General features: G+C 25.0%; 2 protein-coding genes across 2 annotated transcripts; both read left to right on the top strand.

Annotated features, from left to right (window-relative positions):
- Nucleotides 1-10,794: 10,794 nt before the first annotated feature.
- Nucleotides 10,795-18,186, top strand: LOC124930642 (serine/threonine-protein kinase BSK1-like). Its single transcript, XM_047470969.1, has 9 exons — nucleotides 10,795-11,340; nucleotides 11,406-11,541; nucleotides 11,773-11,906; nucleotides 11,995-12,100; nucleotides 13,241-13,326; nucleotides 15,630-15,818; nucleotides 15,971-16,135; nucleotides 16,228-16,341; nucleotides 17,626-18,186. Exons 1-9 carry the CDS (start codon nucleotides 11,023-11,025, stop codon nucleotides 17,875-17,877), a joined length of 1,500 nt encoding a protein of 499 aa, XP_047326925.1. The 5' UTR covers nucleotides 10,795-11,022; the 3' UTR covers nucleotides 17,878-18,186.
- Nucleotides 18,187-19,353: 1,167 nt separating this feature from the next.
- On the top strand, nucleotides 19,354-19,974 carry LOC124932359 (thymocyte nuclear protein 1). Its single transcript, XM_047472978.1, has one exon. It carries the CDS (start codon nucleotides 19,368-19,370, stop codon nucleotides 19,920-19,922), a length of 555 nt encoding a protein of 184 aa, XP_047328934.1. The 5' UTR covers nucleotides 19,354-19,367; the 3' UTR covers nucleotides 19,923-19,974.
- Nucleotides 19,975-22,621: the final 2,647 nt, after the last annotated feature.

The raw sequence follows: 22,621 nt of genomic DNA, 5'->3' as shown, positions 1-22,621 counted from the left end.
AAATTAAACATGCAAAGAGTAACTTATTCTCAACAATATTGTCTAGGATTAAAATAATTTGCTCTAGATTTATATAATTTTAAAGAAAGTCAACCAAATAATTGTTTCCAAAAAGCTAACTTTTTTTTTTTATTTGTATAAACAACTAAAAATTAAATAGAAGAGACTCTTAAAATTCTATACATGTTTATTTTTGTTGGTGAAAAATCCACTAACAAATTAAAGATTGTGTGATTTAGTTTATTTAGAATATTTTTAAATAAATTATACAAAAACTTGTACAAGTAACTCTTGATAGAGTTTAACTTCTAGTATTTTTCACCCACTAATTCACCATTTAAAAAAGTTATAATTATTAAATCATTTAAAATTATTCATTTATATTTACAATTTAATTTTAAATTGATATAAACATATATAGTCATCTAGATACATGAGAATAAACACCCAACCATCTTTTTATATCAAATCATTAACTACAAGTTTGTTTAAGTTTAGTCACATAAGTCAATTAATTTTATTATACTTTTTTTTATTTTTATTATTTCCATATCTATATATATCTAATAACGCTTAATTTTGAAAGGTAGGAGGTGTACATCACGCTCTTTCCAAAATGATTTACATCATCATAGATATTTTTATGTGTTAAATATATATATTTCTCTCTCTTCATTTATCTTTATTAATTAATTTTTTTATTTTCTTTACCATATATATATTTTCTCACTAATAATATAAAATATATATTTTTTCATCAATTCTATTAACTAAGTTTCATGATTATCTATGTCCGTTACTCTTTTATATTTATATATATATATATATATATATATATATATATATATATATATATATATTAATATTTTATATTAATTAAATTTAGCATTAATATTAATTATAAAAAATTGCAAAAATAATAAGAGTTTAAATTATTATATTATATTCATTATAAAATTATTTTATTTATATTAATTCAGTTTAGCATTAAATATTAAATATGAAAATATGTAAAAATAAAAAATTTCAGTTATTATATTATAATTAATGAAAATATGTAAAAATAAAAATTTCAGTTATCATATTATAATTAATGAAAATATATATAAATAAAAAATTTCAGTTATCATATTATAATTATCTATTAATTGAATTTAGCAATAAATATTGATTATATCAACTAGCAATAAATATTAATTATATCAATGTATATATAACTACAACTAAACTAATATATTACTCCATCCAAATATTTTAATCCTATAAATAATCTTAGATGAACAAGGTTCAACTGAAGAGAGAAGAGTGATATCTTCATATACAAAGCATTTTATTTCGTCGATCTCCTTTTGTCGTGTGCTATTTCTATTCATAATCTTTTCAATTTCTCTATCAATATCATGCTTTCAATAACTGAATTTGAATTATGTTATGTTTCAATAATCCGTTTTCACTAATTTGTATTTTTTTTCCAGGAATTTGATCATTTCAGGCAGATGCAAAAACATCATCGATCTCCTTTTGTAGCTTTTAACTCTACAATCATTCACAAAATTCAGGTAATTTCTCTTTCCTAATTTATTTCTCTTACTTATTTTCTCTATCATAGTATAAGATCATCTCCAACCCACCACAAACAACTTCATTTTAGGTCACTCAACTGTATTTTAAGTATCTTTCTCTTCCAAACCCAAATATGCAGGGACACTGTTCACATACTCAAAAGGTTTTCAAAACTTTCATTTCAGTCATTTTAGTTTGTTTTTAATTAATTTATATAATTTATTTATATTTTAATTTGTTTACATATTTTATTTATTTATATTTTAATTTATTTATATGTTTAATTCATGATAATTTTAATAAGGTTTGTTTTGTTGTATTTTTTTTTGTTTGTGAGAAGTAATTTGTGTTTATGTAATAATGTTTAATTTATTTTATGCAGTTGTATAAATAATTGAATGTGAATTTTAAAAGAATTAATAAGTTGTTGTAAAGTTATGGGTTCAATTTGTAATTTTAGATAAATATATAGATAATATTGAAAAAATTAAAATTTATTATAAAAATGAATATTCTGAAAATATTCTTTTGAGTTTGAGTTTTTGGGTTGGAGATAAATTATTCTTTCATAATATATATTTCTCTTTCTTAATTTAATTATTAAAAGTATATTTTTTCTATTTACTTCATAAATTTTTATATATTTCACACTAATAATATAAAATATTTTTTTTATTAATATTTATATATATATATATATATAATAACAATATATATAATAATGTTTAATAGATGAATATGAAGGTTTATACACAAATTATTAACTCTATAAATTACTCTAATTTCTAAATTAATTTCTTTATATATTTTACTTTTTTTCTTAATCTAATTATTAAGTATTTTTTTTCTTACTTTCACTATATAAATATTTATATTTTTTCACACTAATAATATAAAATATTTTTTATATTAAAATATATAATATTACCTAACATATTTATTTTTATATATAATAACAATATATATAATAATGGATGAATATGAAAGTTTATACACAAAATCATTAGGATTTCTATCTCATTTCATAATTTCTTTCTATTAATTAACTTTATGTAATTACTTTACTTTCTAAATTAATTTTTTTATTTTATATTCAAGATTTTTTTCATTTCATAATTTATCTTTCTAATTAATTTCTAATATTACTCTTTTTTCTAATTTAATTTTTTTCACTTTCATAATATATAAAAATTTAAAATTATATATATATATATATATATATATATATATATATATATATATATATATCTAATAACGCTTAATTTTGAAAGGTAGGAGGTGTACATCACGCTCTTTCCAAAATGATTTACATCATCATAGATATTTTTATGTGTTAAATATATATATTTCTCTCTCTTCATTTATCTTTATTAATTAATTTTTTTATTTTCTTTACCATATATATATTTTCTCACTAATAATATAAAATATATATTTTTTCATCAATTCTATTAACTAAGTTTCATGATTATCTATGTCCGTTACTCTTTTATATATATATATATATATATATATATATATATATATATATATATATATATATATATATATATATATATATATATATATATATATTAATGTTTTATATTAATTAAATTTAGCATTAAATATTAAATATGAAAATATGTAAAAATAAAAAATTTCAGTTATTATATTATAATTAATGAAAATATGTAAAAATAAAAATTTCAGTTATCATATTATAATTAATGAAAATATATATAAATAAAAAATTTCAGTTATCATATTATAATTATCTATTAATTGAATTTAGCAATAAATATTGATTATATCAACTAGCAATAAATATTGATTATATCAATGTATATATAACTACAACTAAACTAATATATTACTCCATCCAAATATTTTAATCCTATAAATAATCTTAGATGAACAAGGTTCAACTGAAGAGAGAAGAGTGATATCTTCATATACAGAGCATTTTATTTCGCCGATCTCCTTTTGTCGTGTGCTATTTCTATTCATAATCTTTTCAATTTCTCTATCAATATCATGCTTTCAATAATTGAATTTGAATTACGTTATGTTTCAATAATCCGTTTTCACTAATTTGTATTTTTTTTCCAGGAATTTGATCATTTCAGGCAGATGCAAAAACATCATCGATCTCCTTTTGTAGCTTCTAACTCTACAATCATTCACAAAATTCAGGTAATTTCTCTTTCCTAATTTATTTCTCTTACTTATTTTCTCTATCATAGTATAAGATCATCTCCAACCCACCACAAACAACTTCATTTTAGGTCACTCAACTGTATTTTAAGTATCTTTCTCTTCCAAACCCAAATATGCAGGACACTGTTCATATACTCAAAAGGTTTTCAAAACTTTCATTTCAGTCATTTTAGTTTGTTTTTAATTAATTTATATAATTTATTTATATTTTAATTTGTTTACATATTTTATTTATTTATATTTTAATTTATTTATATGTTTAATTCATGATAATTTTAATAAGGTTTGTTTTGTTGTATTTTTTTTTGTTTGTGAGAAGTAATTTGTGTTTATGTAATAATGTTTAATTTATTTTATGCAGTTGTATAAATAATTGAATGTGAATTTTAAAAGAATTAATAAGTTGTTGTAAAGTTATGGGTTCAATTTGTAATTTTAGATAAATATATAGATAATATTGAAAAAATTAAAATTTATTATAAAAATGAATATTCTAAAAATATTCTTTTGAGTTTGAGTTTTTGGGTTGGAGATAAATTATTCTTTCATAATATATATTTCTCTTTCTTAATTTAATTATTAAAAATATATTTTTTCTATTTACTGTATAAATTTTTATATATTTCACACTAATAATATAAAATATTTTTTTTATTAATATTTATATATATATATATATATATATATATAATAATATATATAATAATGTTTAATAGATGAATATGAAGGTTTATACACAAATTATTAACTCTATAAATTACTCTAATTTTTAAATTAATTTCTTTTTATATTTTACTTTTTTTCTTAATCTAATTATTAAGTATTTTTTTTCTTACTTTCACTATATAAATATTTATATTTTTTCACACTAATAATATAAAATATTTTTTATATTAAAATATATAATATTACCTAACATATTTATTTTTATATATAATAACAATATATATAATAATGGATGAATATGAAAGTTTATACACAAAATCATTAGGATTTCTATCTCATTTCATAATTTCTTTCTATTAATTAACTCTATATAATTACTTTACTTTCTAAATTAATTTCTTTATTTTATATTCAAGATTTTTTTCATTTCATAATTTATCTTTCTAATTAATTTCTAATATTACTCTTTTTTCTAATTTAATTTTTTTTCACTTTCATATATATAAAAATTTAAAATTATATATATATATATATATTAGGTAAGTTATGACTATTTATTTTAAATAGGTGGTTATAAATAAATATTTTAAATAACAATATTAAATATTTCTCTCAACTAAAATCTATATATATTAATTTTGTACTTAATTTATTTTTTTATCTCTAATCTTCATATATATATATATATATATATATATATATATAATAATAATAATTTTAACAAGGTTTGTTTTGTTGTATTTTTTTTGTTTGTGAGATGTAATTTGTGTTTATGTAATAATGTTTAATTTATTTTATGCAATTGTATAAATAATTGAATGAGAATTTAAAAGTAATTAATAAGTTGTTATAAAGTTATGAGTTCAATTTGTAATTTTAGATAAATATATAGATAATATTGAAAAAATTAAAATTTATTATAAAAATGAATAGAATATTCTTTTGAGTTTGAGTTTTTGGGTTGGGATAAATTACTAAGATGTTTATGTATTTTAATTATGAGAATAAATATCTTTCATAATATATATATTTCTCTTTCTTAATCTAATTGTTAAGTATTTTTTTCTACTTACTATATAAATTTTTATATTTTTTCACATTAATAATATAAAATATTTTTTTATTAATACTTTTTACATAAAGATATATAATATTACCTAACATATTTATTTTTATATATATAATAACAATATATATAATAATGTTTAATAGATGAATATGAAGGTTTGTACATAAATTATTTTTATCTCAATTCATAATTTTTCTCTCTTAATTAACTCTATAAATTATTCTACGTTTTAAATTACTTTTTTATATATATTTGACTATCTTTCTTAATTTAATTATTAAGTATTTTTTTCTTACTCTTACTATATAGATATTTATATTTTTTCAAACTAATAATATAAAATATTTTTTATATTAAAATATATAATATTACATAACATATTTATTTATATATATATAATAACAATATATAATAATGTTTAATAGATGAATATGAAGGTTTATACACAAATTCATTATGATTTCTATCTCAATTCATTATTTTATATTCAAGAATTTTTTCATTTCATAATTTATCTTTCTAATTAATTCATAATATTACTCTTTTTTTTAGTTAAATTTTTTTTTCACTTTCTACTTATCATAATATATAAAAATTTAAAATTATATATATATATATATATATATATATATATATATTAGGTAAGTTAAGACTATTTATTTTAAATAGGTGGTTATATATAAATAAATATTTTAAATAACAATATTAAATATTTCTCTCAACTAAAATCTATATATATATTAATTTCGTACCTAATTTTTTTATCTTTAATCTTTATATATATATATATATATATTTTTTTTTCTTAAGAGAATTTTTTTAATTTGGTTGTTCAAGAAATCATTTATTTGTGGACAATATTATTTTTTTATATCACAGTTTTTATTATTTGGTAATTTTCTTCCTTTTTCTTAAATGTTATGGTGATCACTTTACTAAAGTGTGGTTTCATCTCTAAAATGACCGAGTGTGATGTAAACTTTTTAACAAAGTTTTATCTCTAAAATATTCTTATTTTTATCTTGACTCTTGTATATCTACATTATCTCACTTTATTAAAAATACAAAGGTCTAAAGAGAATTTGATTGAGCCAACTTATTTTTTCTTTAAATAATACTATTATTTTAGTTTGAATTGTTTAAATTAAGAATTTTCTTAATTTGGTTGTTCAAGAAACTATTTATTTGAGACAATATTTTTTTTTATATCACATCTTTTATTATTTAGTAATTTTCTGCATTTTTTTTAATGTTATTAATACCGGTAATCACTCTACTACACTACTACAGTGGTTTCATCTCCACAATGACCGAGTGTGATTTAAACTTTCAAACAAAGTTCTATCTCTAAAATATTCTTTTTTTTGTCATGATTCTTGTATATCAATACTATCTCACTTTATAAAAAATACAAAGGTCTCAAGAAAATTTGATTGAGCCAACTTATTTTTTTTTTAAATAATACTATTTTTTAGTTTGAATTTTTTTAAGAGAATTTTCTTAATTTGGTTGTTCAAGAAACTATTTATTGGTGGACAATATTTTTTTATTACAGTTTTTTATTATTTGATAATTTTCTGCATTTTTCTTGAAGGTTATCAATACTGGTATTTACCCTACTACAGCGTAGTTTCATCTTCACAGTGACCGAGTGTGATCTATCTCTAAAATATATTTTTTTTTGTCTTGCCTCTTGTATATCTACACCTTCTAACTTTATGAAAAATACAAAGGTCTCAACAATTCTTTTACTAAATTTATTGAAACTCATTGAAAAAAAAAAATTGATGCAGTCAACCTTAAGAACTAAAAATAATTAATATACATATGATCGAAACATATTTTATATTATATAAATATATATCTTACTTTTAAGTTAATATTATTATTAGAATTAAGTTAGTAGTGATATATTTTTTATTGAACAGAATATATTAATACTCACTTAATCTTTGATTATAAATATAGAATTTGTATCATTTGGTTAATCTTCTTTTTTACAAGATACTATTTAAGAGAATTTTTTTATAATTTAGTGAAGGAGTTTTATTAATCTAAATTTTTCCTGACTTACTTTCAAATTTTTTGGACTATGCTGGTCTTAGAAAAAAGAGATTTTTTGAAAATTGGTTATAAATACTTATTTAAATGCTGAACTATAATATCAAACTATATCAATGATAGGTAAAATGTGTTATATACTATTATATCATTCATCCCGCATGAGTTTATCCCCTCTCTTATCTTCGAGTAAATTATTTCGTTTCTTTTGTGATGAAAATTTTCTAACAAAAATTTGCCTTCTATAAAAAAGGATTCTAATTTTTTAATTACATTTAGAAATATATAAAAATAAAAAATATATTTAATAAAATAGTTTAGAAGTCTAATAACAATCCTCTTTTTTCAAACATCATTCAAAAGATAAATTAAGTTTTAAGCCAATATAATTTATTTATATTTATTCAATTTTTAAGTTAAAATCGGGTATTGACTATTGAATTATGTTAGTTTTTTTTTTATAAAATGAATTCTAATTTCGTTTTTTATGAAGTTAGTAAAATGAAGAGTAATGTTATCTTCATTTGATTATGAATTTGCTTTTATTATTGTATAACAATAATTCATAAAATAAAATATTTTTTTTTTAAAAACAATCAACAAAATTATATAAAAATTCAAAGGATTCGCACAGCATGACACAAGAAATTAAGACGAAAAAAAAGTAACTAAAAATTAGAGTCAATAATCTCATCTTTAAGAATTAAGAACCATCCAGTAAATCTGTAAATCTACAAATGTTTAAAAATTAATTTAGAGTTGAGAGATTTAATTTAATATAAGAAAAATAATAATATATACTTTATTTACCCTACATAAAAAAAATATTAATTTTTTTTAGAGTGAGATTTAATTTTTTATGTTTTTGTTAACAGTACATTTTTATATGGGTATAATAATTTTTATAATTAAAATTACAAATTTATAAAATATTTTTTATTTAAAAAATTTATATAATATAAAAAATGATATGAAATGTTATAACCTTTATTTATATAATAATAATAATAATAATGTAATTTTAAATTTTATCTTTCTTCTTAAATCAAATTTTCTCAATTTTTATTTTAAGTTTAAATAACTTAAATAAAAATAAATTATTTTTAAAATTATAGTTATAAACTCATAATATTATTTATTTATTTAATTATATATATATATATATATTAAATTTAAATGTTATTATCACATATAAAATAATATTTAATATAAAAAAAATCAAAAAAAATTATATGATTTAAAAAAAATGACATAAGATAATATAACTTTTATTTGATTATATCTAAATTAAGTTTAAATATTTTCAAACATTTATTATATAATAATAATAAAAATAATAATAATAATAATAATAATAATGTAATTTTAAATTTGATGTACCAAATTTGTATTTTTTTTTTATTTTTATCAAAATTTCTTAAATATTATTTTAAGTTTAATTTATTTTTTTATTCACTTTTTGTTTTCTATCTTATAATTTAATTATATTTTTTGCTTGATTATGTATATAAATATATGAATTATATTTTTTCTTTTATTATTTTTCTTGAATTTGGAATTGAATAATAAATAAGTAGATAATGAATCTAAAATAAATATCATATCATTAAAAGTTAATTAAAAAATTACATTAATTTTGAAATTTTTATAACTTTATTTTATTTTTCTAAAAATATATAGATTAACCTTTTAAAAGAACTTATTTTTTTCAAATAGTTTGATAATGTAGTTTGTATTTTGTAAGCAAAACTTATTAGTTAATTTTTATTGTTTTATTTTTTTTATATAAAAAAGTGCCTAAAGATCATATTTTTTTATAACTAATATTTTTTATATTATAATCTTTGATTTAAGATATTTAAAAATATATTTTTATTTTTTTTATAATAAAAACAATGCAAATATTTTCACATTTTATAGTTCGACAAATTATTCTAAGGATAAGAAGTAATTGTGAAGCTAAATTGTACCACCTAAAAGTTGAGTAATATAATATAATTGTGTTATTTAAATTTTATATTAATTTTTTTTATTAATTCTAAAATTTGTTTGATAAATATATTTATTTATTATAATATGTCAAATTATAATATTTTTAGGTCAATAATAAAGTTTTTATATCTGAAATTGATCCTGATAATGAGGTGGACTGATTAAATATAAAAAAACGGATAAGCAAGAGAGAAAATGGCAGGAAAAGTTCGGATATATTCTTATGAATTACAATAGGAACTGGACCAATCTATCTTGAAAAGCTCTCATGTCCTGCTAACCTTCTAAAATGTAAAGTCATAAAAACAGCTCATAGATAGTAAAAATTGGGTCTCACATCACCGGAGCGACTCCATGTGCTCTCCTCTCCTCTCCTTTAATTCTGTAATTTTTATTTGTTTATTTTATTTATAAGATTTTTTTATTATATTGTTAAATTTTTTTGATTATTTATTAATGATTAATTTCAGTTAAATTTTTTGTTAAACATTTTTTATATCTATAATTTGTCATATTTAAAGGTAATTTATGAGTCTTCTCTTAAAAGTTTAAAATAACTTTTAAGATCTATTTATCTTTTAAAGTACTTAATATTATAAAAATGAGAAGAAATATTTAAAATATAATTTATTAGTATAAAAGTATGTCATTTTTTTTTTAAACTCACTCAATTTTGTTAATAATATTCCTGAATGGTGGTGTGACTTATATAATATTATAATTTTAACGTAATAATGTAATAAATTTACACTTATCTTTTATCTTATTCTAAATTGTAATCAACAATATTTATCTTTAAAAAATTGTTTATCATGTGTAAAATGACCCTACAACGTAGGGAAATAACTCTAGTTAGCATTATTCTCCTATGATATTTCCTTAAAATTAAAATGTGTGTTTTAAGTGTGAATCCGTTTTATCTTGATTTTGTTTTTAAAATTAATTTATTTAATCTATAAAATGTAAAAAATTAACACGACTCTCCTTACTTTTCTTACTTTTTTATTTTATGAAATTAAAATTTAAAATATAAAAAATATTTTAGTAATTTTTATTAAATAAATCTCAACTAACCCATTTTGTTTTATTAAACAAGATTTTGTTTTTGACAAAATACATACCAAAAAAGAAAAAAGGAAAGATGAAACAAGGGACAAGAGTAGCGCATTGCATGCTGTCAAAGCTCGAAAAAGAGTGAAAAACAAAGAAAAGTTACAGAGTTTTTGTCAGTAAGAGGAGAAAGAGAGAAGAGAAGGCTGCAGTCCAGTTTTGATTCGATTTCATTTCGTTGTTTGGATCAGATCTCTTCCTCATCCTCTCTACTACTACCGACTCTACACGATTTCACTATTATAAACTTCAAACTCCAATCTTTCTCTCTTTCCTTCCAGACCATGAAAACATTCAAGACTATTATTTGAAATCAGGGACTACCCACCATTCTTTAAGTTTAAGTCAACACGAAATACATCATGGGTTGTTTTCATTCTATCTTTGCTCGAGTACCCATCTCAGAAAAATCTCATCCACGAACCCAATTCAATCCTCAAATCTCTAATGGCACATCTGCTTCTTCAGCCGCCGTCGTACCTGGAACAGTACCGGTCTTCTCTGAGTTCTCCCTCTCCGACCTTAAAGCCGCCACCAACAATTTCAGCTCAGATTTCATCGTCTCTGAAAGCGGAGAGAGAGCCCCTAATGTTGTCTACAAAGCCCGTCTTCAAAACAGGCGTTGGATCGCCATCAAGAAATTTACTAAAATGGCTTGGCCCGATCCCAAACAGTTTGCTGTACTGCTCTTTCATTTATTCCCAGCTTTCTTTCTTAGGGTTTTCTCATGATTCTGATATTTCAGGATGAAGCTTGGGGTGTAGGGAAGCTGAGACACAAGCGTTTAGCCAATTTGATTGGTTATTGCTGTGATGGAGAAGAGAGGCTTCTTGTTGCAGAATATATGCCAAATGATACCTTAGCTAAACATTTGTTTCACTGTAAGTAGCTTTTTCAATTAAATTTGAACTTCATTTACATTTAAAAGATACTGAATCTTTTAGTTAATCAACAACCTAATGAGCAAACATATAGAAATGCACCCTATTTGGGAACTGATATTTTGCCCTAATTGCAAAAAAGTTGTCATTTTCTGAATCTTTATATACTGGTTTTGACATTTTGACATCAAATTCTCATTCTGTTTCTTCAAATTACTAATATTTCAACAGGGGAGAATCAAACGCTTGAGTGGGCTATGCGATTGAGGGCCGCCTTATATATTGCAGAAGCATTAGAATATTGTAGAAGTGAAAATCGACCATTGTATCATGATCTGAATGCCTATAGGGTTCTATTTGATGAGGTAATGCTTATTTTTGACTCTTGATTAGTAGATTATTCTAATGAAAACTTTTAATTCAGTTAAGTCAAATTCTCAATGTTTTTGGCAGAATGGTGATCCGCGGTTATCATGTTTTGGTTTGATGAAAAACAGCAGAGATGGGAAAAGTTACAGTACAAACCTTGCTTATACACCTCCTGAGTATCTTAGAAATGGTATTATCTAACCATCTTTATGATTCTCTTCTCCATATAATTATATATGTTTGTCTGAGTTTGCATTCATTAAACATACTTCATATAAGAGGGTTGAGAGATCAGTATATGCTATTTTCTAAGTTGGCAAAAGTGTTAGCGGCGCTATGCCTTTGTTGCAGATTTCTTCATTTTTTTTTTGGTAAAGATTCGAGTATTTAGAAATTTATTAAGATTAAGGAGAGAATTTCCCTTTTGTTTTTTGTTTGGGGGTTGTTTGATGTGGAATATTTGGATTAAATCCAAATAAAACTATATCTCATCGACACTCACTTCTATCAAATTATTTAAATCATCAACTAAATACTAAAGTGTTTATTTATTTATTTATTTATAATATTTTAAAAAATTAAAGATATTTTGGTAACACAAATAATTCATTTTTTCATTAAAAAGATTAAGTCATTAAACAAAAAGATTATTTCAAAATAACCACATATCCCTTGATTTATCTAGAGGAAATTGGTAACAGGATGAAGTATGGACCTTGTTCGGTTATGGGTTATTTCTAAATAACCTGTTCGGTATAGATTATTTGGGCATAAGGATATTAGGAAAATAAATATATAATGACTTTTTTTTTAAAAAAGAAAAAGGAAAAGATGGTACTTTGGTATTTTTGGTTCATGATTTGAATGATTTAATTGACGAGGGGATTAATTAATTGATGGTGGGTTATTTGAGATTAATCACGAATAACCAAAACTGAACAAGGCCATTGTGTTACATATTGAGATGTAAAATTTGTAGATGAGACGAGATAGAGATAATCTATTCAGTAACTATTTCATTCATTACTCCATATAATGCATACTCCACTATGTGTACTTCTATTTACCTACTACTACTACCATTAACTATGGATATGTGTACTTCTAACACCATGGTTAAGATTGCTAGATTATTCGAATTGTCAGATTTATCAGCCATCAAACGCTGCCCATTCATCGCCAACTTCTGTTGTGTTCTTTGTTGTATTTCCACACAATATATGTACATGGATATGCATTCCTGTCTTTGTTATGTATGACTGCAGTTCAGATTGGGTTGTTTAATCAATGAATCTACATCAATCAGCTAAGTCAGTGTGCATTATTGCAGGAAGGGTTACCCCAGAAAGTGTCATATTTAGCTTTGGAACAGTGCTTCTGGATCTTCTTAGTGGAAAGCACATCCCACCAAGTCATGTAAGTGCTTCACAAAGCCTATTTGTAAACTTGTATTTTGTTATGATTTCTGTCAGTCACAATACTATTGAAAAATCACCAAAGTTCAAAATTGGATGTGATTTTTTCCCGTTTGGTATAAGATTTTCCTGGATCTTTCATAATATTTTTTGAATAATGATCCCAATTATAGTGTAATTTTTTGTTGCTTCATTTGCTATGTAATTATTTTTTAAATCATGATCCAAATTTTATTGTAATTTTTTGTTTTACTTCTTAGATCATTGTGGCTTAGAAAATATAACAAAATGTAGATTTTTTTGGTAATATGATCAACATGAAAAATGGTATACAAAAACAGGTCTATGTTATGCCTTTGGTAAAAAGTAAAATTGGGCTGTTTACATATATATCTCCCTCATTTAGGCTGGTACCTAGAGATTTCTTTAATCAACAAATCTAAGAGAAAAATTAATAGTGTTCTTACCATGCTAAGTACAACCATAGGCTTGTTTGTTTTATTATGCTTACACATGTTTTACAGCTATTATAGGTGCCACTCTAGCTTGAATGCTCTGTTGTATGTGTTCCCTGGGCTTCTTCATATTTTATGGATATGTTTTCACCCTGTTTCTAGTTTGCATCACATGCTCTTATAGCAAAACATACAAGCCTATGTTTCATATTTCTCTTATTAAACAAGGATTATCCAATTTGGAGATGGACACAATAATTAAATCTTGGAGAAGAAAGAGTAACAGTACAATCTGCTGGTAAAAATAATGCTTAGTTACACTTTCCCCCTTATCATGTTATATCGATTAGTATTTTGTTGTCCCCACAAATATGTTAGGAAACCCATGGCCATTCTGTTACTAAATAAGCTAGTGTTAGCTGCTCCTCCATTTTATATATGTGATCAAGCGGCTGAAATTAAAGGAGGAACGAAGGGTTAAGATGAAGCGGTGTGTTATGAGCACTTAGGGCACCTGCGGAATGCGGTTGGGTTGGAGGATGCTTTGGCCTGAAGGCGGTTAATGGTCCAGTTAGTAGTTAAAATAGGTTAGGATAAGATTAGTAGTATTGGATTATTATTAGTTCATTAATAATAGGATAGGATTTATATTATTCCTGTTTAGATAAGGATTGAAATTTAGGGTTTTCTTAGTATTTAAATGGAACCTTGGGTTCCAATTAGGATTATGCAATAAACAACTTATTTATCTCTTCTCCAAATTCTCTTGCCTTCTCACCCCTCTTCTTAGAACCCTATCGAACCCTAGTGTTTTCTACACATTCATGCATCTTGGATGGGTTTAGTGCTTGGAACAATATGGGATTTCATCAGATCTTCACACACCAGTTTCTCAACCATTTGGACCAAATATTCCTCCCTGAATTCTAATTGTTTCCATGATGGGCAATTAAGGCACCTTTCAGACACTAATTGTTCTATGACAAGTGCCTCAATCACTTAACTTTTTTGTGGAGAAGATGTGTTGTTTTATATGTTGGATCAACTTTTTTTTGAATTTTAGGAAACTAGCACGATCCCCTGTTTCAACTTAAGGCGTTCTTAGTGAGAATCGGATATGTTGGATCACATTTCATTTGGCAAATTATCTAAAGCTGAAAAAGTGCACCAATAGTATGAGCAGATCATCCAACTTAATTTCCAGCCACATGTGTCCCCTCACTTTATACTGAATGAAAATGTTTTACTTTTTGTTTTTAAATTATAGATGATATTTCAAACTACCAATCTATTTGTCAAATAAAATTGTGATCTCAACCAACCGAATTTAATATCAAATGAAACTGTATTTGTGTCTCTAAATAAATTAGCAGTTTTTTTTCCTAAGACCCAATCAAAACTATTATTTGAACGGAACCCAATCAAAATTATTTTTGAAAGGAACCCAATCAAAACTGTTAATTTACTAAAAATGTTGTTTTCAAATGGGCTCAACATCTCTATTATGAACTTACTACTAATACAGTTTTCCAGCTTCAAGTTTCTAATTTGTAAGCATGCAGGAGAAATATGTTTGCATTGCTGAAGCAGTGTCATGGATCTCTTCTTTTTGAATTGCTTTCTGCTCATTGTAGACGGAATTGTATTGAATTTTTTACTAGAGTTTATCAGTTCATCACAGTTGATTTCACTTTTGTGAATACTTTCTCTTAATTTATTTTACATTTGGAATTGTATGTGATCAACTTAAAAGAAGTTAAAGGAGCTGATATTTATGATAATGGATCGAAGATATAAAGTCAAATATATTTCATACGATACTTTATTAAGAAATTTTGTCCTTATGCAGGCTCTTGACATGATACGCGGGAAGAACATTCTTCTTTTGATTGATTCACACTTGGAAGGGAACTTTTCAACCGAAGAGGCTACTGTTGTTCTTGATTTAGCTTCAAAGTGTTTGCAGTATGAACCTAGAGAGAGGCCAAACACAAGAGACCTTGTTGATACTCTTTCTCCATTGCAGAATAAAGTTGATGTGAGTTAGCTTTGATTCTCAAAACTCTTAACATGCAGTATGAATTCTTGAGTGTATTGCAATTTCGTTTATTTAATTAAATTTTCACTCAAGTTAGGGTCATATTTGCATCGTGAACAATAATATTACGTATTCATGATGTTTTATATCAGATTCAATCTTATGTGATGTTGGGTATACCTAAGAATGAGGAGGCGCCAGTTACCCCTCAACATCCTCTTTCACCAATGGGTGATGCTTGTCAACGAATGGACCTCACAGCCATCCATCAAATTTTGGTAATGACTCACTATAAAGACGATGAAGGAACTAATGAGGTAAGTAGCTAGAACAAATCAATTTTGACATTGTAATTTTCGATTTCATTAGTTTATTAGCTGTTTATCAAGTTATTTATTGAATGGTGCAGTTATCTTTTCAAGAGTGGACACAACAGATGAAAGACATGCTGGACGCAAGAAAGCGTGGTGACTTGGCATTCCGTGATAAGGATTTTAAGACTGCTATAGATTGTTATTCTCAGGTATTTTTTGAAATTTTAGGCTAAGCACTCTCACATAATTCAGGTAGGAACGTCTGAATTGCGCTAATATACTTATATGTGTTTCACCCATGACTACAATCAAGTTCTTCAGCATGCTTGTTATGCTAGATTTGTACAGCAGCCCTTTTCTTCCTATGTAAATTGGATAGGAATGTGTCCATAGAAGTCCACTAACATCATATCCATTGTTGAGCCTTTCATACGAGTTATCACATACACGATATCAGATTCTCTGTAAGGTTGTAAGTCAAATCATGATCAATTCCTCTAAAGAACACACGTTTTCTTACAATCCAGTTATTGATGGAGTTGAATGATGTGCATAGAATTCTAAGATATCTTACCAATAAATTTTGCGATACTGCACTTATGTGATGGGTAACCCTGATACATGACGAAGTAAAAAGCAATCAGTGATTGAAAGAAGCAGTTTTCTTGGAATATGTGAGGGCATATGGATTCGAAGAAAACTTAATATACTCAGGATCACCACCGAAAGGATCTTAAAGTTGTAGTGTGAACAGCTCACCATGATCGGTCAAAGCACATTGTCTAACTTGTAGTTTACATTGTTTCTTTCTAGGAGACATTTTGGGTTTTCAATGTTGCTTTTACTTGTGTATATCCTTATCCTTATCATCCGTTGTACAAATATATCAGAAAATACAAATCAGACTGTTTGTCCTCAATCTCTTGACAGTTTCTTCAGAAATACAAGAATGTTCATTGGAAAACAATCATTCAGCAATTATTATATCCTATTTCTTCCCAGCTTCCATCTTTTATTGCTTTCTTTTAACTACTAAATTCCCATCTACTTTGCAGAAACCAAATATTTTTTAAGGTTGAAATGGGGTAAGAATCAGAAGAAAAGGAAATGTGAGGAAAATCAGATTCATTCATCATTCAACATAACATTGATAACCTATTGACTACCTATTTATATAACTTGTATAAATCTAATCCACAAAATGGATACCTATAATCAAGGGATTTATGAGTCAATTTTACTTAGCAGACAATCACACTAATTGATTATACCATAATTATCTATACTACCAATAGAACAAAATCCTAACAAACTAATATTCTTCACATATCAGGCTTTGGTTGGTTAATTGGTCCCATTGGATTAATGAAATGAGTTGGATTGGTGTTGGTATTGGTCTGGAAAATTAGATCAAATTTAGTTATTGCTATATATGAATTGTGGTGATTTGTGTTATGGATAATAAAATTGGGCTAATAATGCTTGAAATGCAGTTCATAGACGTTGGAACAATGATCTCCCCAACTGTATATGCAAGACGGAGCCTATGTTATCTTCTGTGCGACCAACCAGACGCGGCTCTAAGAGATGCAATGCAAGCGCAATGTGTGGTCCCAGATTGGTCAACTGCTTTTTACATGCAGGCAGTTGCCCTTGCAAAGCTGGATATGCACAAGGATGCGGCGGATATGTTAAATGAGGCTTCTGCTCTTGAAGATAAGAAGCAGAAAGGTGGTGGCCGATGATCATCATAATTTTTAGAAGAGAACCAAACACCCCCACACAATTGTTGTTGTTTCTTGTTGGCTGTTGTTGTGTTATATATGGAAATTGAAATTTGAATCATTTATGTTATGTAACTGGTCTGGTCTGGTGGTTGTCACTCCCCATTTTTCTAACCTAGTCAAACATTTGCTACTAAATTGTTTTTTTTTTTTTTTGAATTTCAACTTGTACATCTGAGTGGGAGGTGGATACATGTAGTGTGTAAAGTTGCAGAAAAAGTTTTAAGATGATAATATGAGGATCAGGCAACATTAATTGGATTGATTCAACTTTTAAAATTAATACATGTTCATCAACTCTTTATTTTAAATGATCTTACTATAGACACATTTGTAATTTTTTTAATCTAGATCATTTATTTAAATCGTTTTTAATAAGAATTGAGAAAATATTTTTATAACCGTCTTAAATAATAAATAATAGATTAAATGTTTTAAATTTAATTCCCAATGACCTAGATTGATTAAGAGCAATACTAGCTTATTAAAATAATGAATAAACAAAATTGTTGAAAAAACAATTAACTTGAAGGTTATTTTGGAGGAAATTAGTATTTTGTGATTTGATACGAAATATGTGATTCAATTATAAAAATGTTAAGTAAAAAATGGATAAAAAAATGTTGATTTATTAGTTAAAGCTAAATTTGAATTTATGTTTTTTTTGGCATAAGGTTATTCGGATAAAATTAATATTGTCATCATCTTAATCAGTTTTTAAAATTGGTAAAATTAATAGTGATTTTATTTTTATTTGATAAGAAAGAAAGATGTGATTAATTATAAAAATTTTGAAGTAAAAGATGGATGAAAAGAAAGATGATTTATTAATTAAAACTAACTTTCATCTATTTTTTCTTTTATTATAGAACAAGTTTCTCCTCTCCTAATTAGTATAATTAGTAGGAATCAAGGAAAAGAATACATTCTTGAAAAGTCATATGTTTCTATGATTAAGAATGATTTCAATGGGGTTATATAGGCCCACACATTGCTACAAGTGGTTCGCTAAGACAGACCTATATATTTGAGTTATCAATCAAATTATTTTTTGGTAAATTATCTGGTTTTAGAAAATTGTCGAACTTTCCATGATCGTGGTCGTCCGATACGTATCATTCATAATGTTATTATTACGACGTTTTTTGAGATTCGTTCAAGAAAGTTAGTAAAATCGGTTGGAGAGTTAATCGTTTTCTCGATGATTTACAAACTCGATAATTTATTAAGTAAGGTTTTTTTTTTTCCATTCTTTATCGTTTGTACTGAAACGATTTTCTTTTTTTCATTTTTAATATAAATTCCCTTTTTTTCAATAAAAGAAAAACATTAAAAAAAAATAATTTTAATTAATTAATTTGAATTTTTAACATAATAAAAAAAATTGTTGTATAAATAAGATTATTCCAATTACCTATACTAGCGCCATAACAGATTTAGTTTCCCGCCAAATGTTTTCTCTTCTTTCCAACCCTTCAACATTCTTCACCATTAATGTCAAATCTTCAAGCATTTCAAGAAACAGATTCAATTCCATAAAAATGAAGATAGACAAAAACTACTGGCTTCTCAAAACCGAACCAGGAGAATGGTCATGGGAAGATCAAGCTGTCAACGGAGGTATCTCCAAATGGGACGGCGTAAAAAACAAACAAGCACAAAAAAACCTCAAATCTATGCGTCTCAACGACCTCTGTTTCTTCTACCATTCCGGCTCCAAATCCCGTCGAGTTGTAGGAGTCGTCTCCGTCGTTCGCCAGTGGTACGATGATGGCGACGATGGCGACGGTGCCGTGGATGTGAAAGCGGTTGCAGAGATGAAGCGGCCAGTTGATTTGAAGGAGATGAAGGCCGATGGTGATTTGAAGAAGGATTTTGCGCTTTTCCGGCAGCCTAGATTGTCAGTTGTACCTGTTCCGGTGATTGTATGGAATCGGATCTGTGAGATTGGTGGTGGTTATGGAGAAGATAATGGTAGCGATGAAGAAGAAGACGATGAAGGTTAAGATATGAAATGCATATAAGGTGTTTGTGTTAATGCCGCTTAAGTTTTTTTTGGTAACTCTTTTCAATATTAATTGTTTAAAAATTCACTGAAAATCATATTGGATCCTAATATTAATGTTTTAAATTTAGATTAAAAAAAAATCATATTATTAGAATGTTTTTGAAGAAAACACTAAGGAATTTTTATGGCAATAAATATTTGTAGCTTTTAGTTATGGAATGGGCTAATGCACATCCAAGTTTAGGCTGGCTAATAAATTTGAAATAATTGGTGTTAAAGATGATATTGAAATTAACTAAATGTTCTTAGCAATCACTGGAAAAGGATGACAACCCCTGGAAATGGGCTTGGATTTGGAAGTAGTCACTTTTTGAACAAAGCATAATATCTGACTTAGTTATCGAATCTGATTATCATTTTACTATCCGATCCTAAATCCGACGGTTATCTTTATTTATATCATATCCCCAATTCGTCGGGTACTCTATACTTGATTAGTATCCCATTACCTGATAATTTATATTTATTATTTTCTAAATATACTAAATATTATATTCGATTTTTATTGCATTGATGTAAAAGTTGAAAAATATAACAAACAAAAACTAGAGAATGTAAAAAGAGTTAAAAGATTGTTGAACTTAAAAATAAAAAGGAAAGAGTGAGTAGAGAGAGAAAATATTTTGTTATTAAAAAAATGAAATTAAGAGTTATGAAGAAAATAAATTAAAATGATGTTGGAGTGGAGGGTAGGTAAGAGACTATGAGTAATATAAATAATATATTTATTGTATATTTGTAATGACTTATTTAGGTATGTATGACAATAGAGATTTTACATGCTCACTTAGAGCTTACCTGTTGGGTAGTGAAGTATTCTTCATCGAATTTGATTTTCATTTAATATTTGACCCTGAATCCATCGTGTATCTCTATTTGTATCACATCCCTAATTCGTTGGGTATTCTATGCTAGATGAATATCCTATTACTCAATAATTTATATTTATTATTTTTTAAATATACTAAATATTATACCCGATTTCATTGCATAGTTATAATGTAAAAGCTGAAAAATATAACGTATTCAACAAAAACTAGAGAGAATGTAAAAGAAAGTTGAAAAATTGTTGAACTTGAAAATAAAAAGTGAAGAGTAGATAGAGAGAGAAAAATATTTTGTTATTAAGAAAAAATGAAGATTAAGAGTGATGAGAAAAATAAATTAAAATGATGTTAGAGTGGAGTGTGAGTACGAGATTATGAGTAATATAAATAATATATTTATTGTAAATTTGTAATGATGGTAGATATATAAAATTTGAAAAGTCATTTTAAATTTTAATAAATATATATATGTATATTTTAATATTAATAATTTGGGTATCGGGTTTGGGTTTTGCACACTTCTAACATCGATGAGGTAATCATTTTCACTCCCATTCCTGACCCCGAACCCGATCATAAGGTACCCGCGAGTATCAAGTATACGGGTACACATTGTAATCCTTAAGCTCAGTAGTATAGCTCCATGACACTTAAAATGTATCAGGGCTCAAGTGATTCAGCGAAGCAACGAGACCTTGAAAGGGTCCTGTTCTTTTTAAAATGAGGGATTCATTGATTTATACGACCGACCATAACGTACCCATTGGTTGACATGTAATCGAACCGAATTGTTGTATTTGGGGTGGATTTTTCTCGGTTTAACAAGGGATAGGGTGAGGATGATATTTGTGTCCCCACTACGATCTCACCCCGATTCTGTCTCGAAACTATAAACACAATTAATTATATAAAATCACAAATATATTTATTAAAATGAATGAATAAAAAATACTTACCAAGTAATCAAATTGATAATTATTGGTACTTACCTCAATTTCTACTTTATAAATGTCATCCATAGAGGACAAACTTTCAAATTTGATTGTCCTTCTAAGAATATTTCTATAAAAGATGACTTGTTTATTTTAGCTAGCAAATCACAAAAATCATTTATAATAAAGTCAATTTTTATGTGAGAGATCGAAATTTCTTAACTTAGACATTCTGGTCAATTCCAGATTATGAGTTAGTAAATTTTATGATGTCATCATAAGTCATGAACAGCTTTGGGTGTGCTTTAACTCAATAATTCAACTTTATATCATAACTTTTATTTAAAGGAAACAAATCATTATGCTGTCCTTTTTTTACTAATAATAATTATATAAATATTGAGAAAAAAAATTACTATAAAAATGTAATAGTATTTTTAATCTACTTTTATATATATCCAAATTAACCACAACTTTTTAATTGAATAATCTGGATATTGAAAATTAAGTATCATTTATTTATTTATATATATATATATATATATATATATATATATATATATATATATATATATATATATATATATATATATTATAGTTAGTTAAAAAGTAGGTAATCCGGACACTTTGAAAATTAAGCATCATTATATATAGAGAAATTAATTAGTTAAAAAGTAGAGTTTATACTTAATAATCCGGACACTTTAAAAATTAAGCATCATTATATATATATAGAGAGATTAGTTAGTTAAAAAGTTAAACTTATATTGTTAAAACGTTCCGTGTTCATCAAATTTGGTGTTGCAAACCTGTGACAATTGGAACCATTCTCTCCGTCGTAGATTGACTGAACGCAGAAAACTTTCCAATTTGAAGGA

This window comes from Impatiens glandulifera, chromosome 3 (assembly GCF_907164915.1).
Source record: "Impatiens glandulifera chromosome 3, dImpGla2.1, whole genome shotgun sequence".
In the NCBI taxonomy this organism is placed as follows: domain Eukaryota; kingdom Viridiplantae; phylum Streptophyta; class Magnoliopsida; order Ericales; family Balsaminaceae; genus Impatiens; species Impatiens glandulifera.
Note: the sequence above shows the minus strand (reverse complement) of the source record. Positions and strands in the feature narration are given on the sequence as shown.

Bases quoted from the DNA above. Each gene is read 5' to 3' on its own strand.
- LOC124930642 (XM_047470969.1), top strand. From the start codon at position 11,023: ATGGGTTGTTTTCATTCTATCTTTGCTCGAGTACCCATCTCAGAAAAA. The intron at 12,101-13,240 runs GTATTATCTAAC...GCATTATTGCAG, and splicing joins TCCTGAGTATCTTAGAAATG to GAAGGGTTACCCCAGAAAGT. The intron at 15,819-15,970 runs GTGAGTTAGCTT...GTTTTATATCAG, and splicing joins CATTGCAGAATAAAGTTGAT to ATTCAATCTTATGTGATGTT.
- LOC124932359 (XM_047472978.1), top strand. From the start codon at position 19,368: ATGTTTTCTCTTCTTTCCAACCCTTCAACATTCTTCACCATTAATGTC.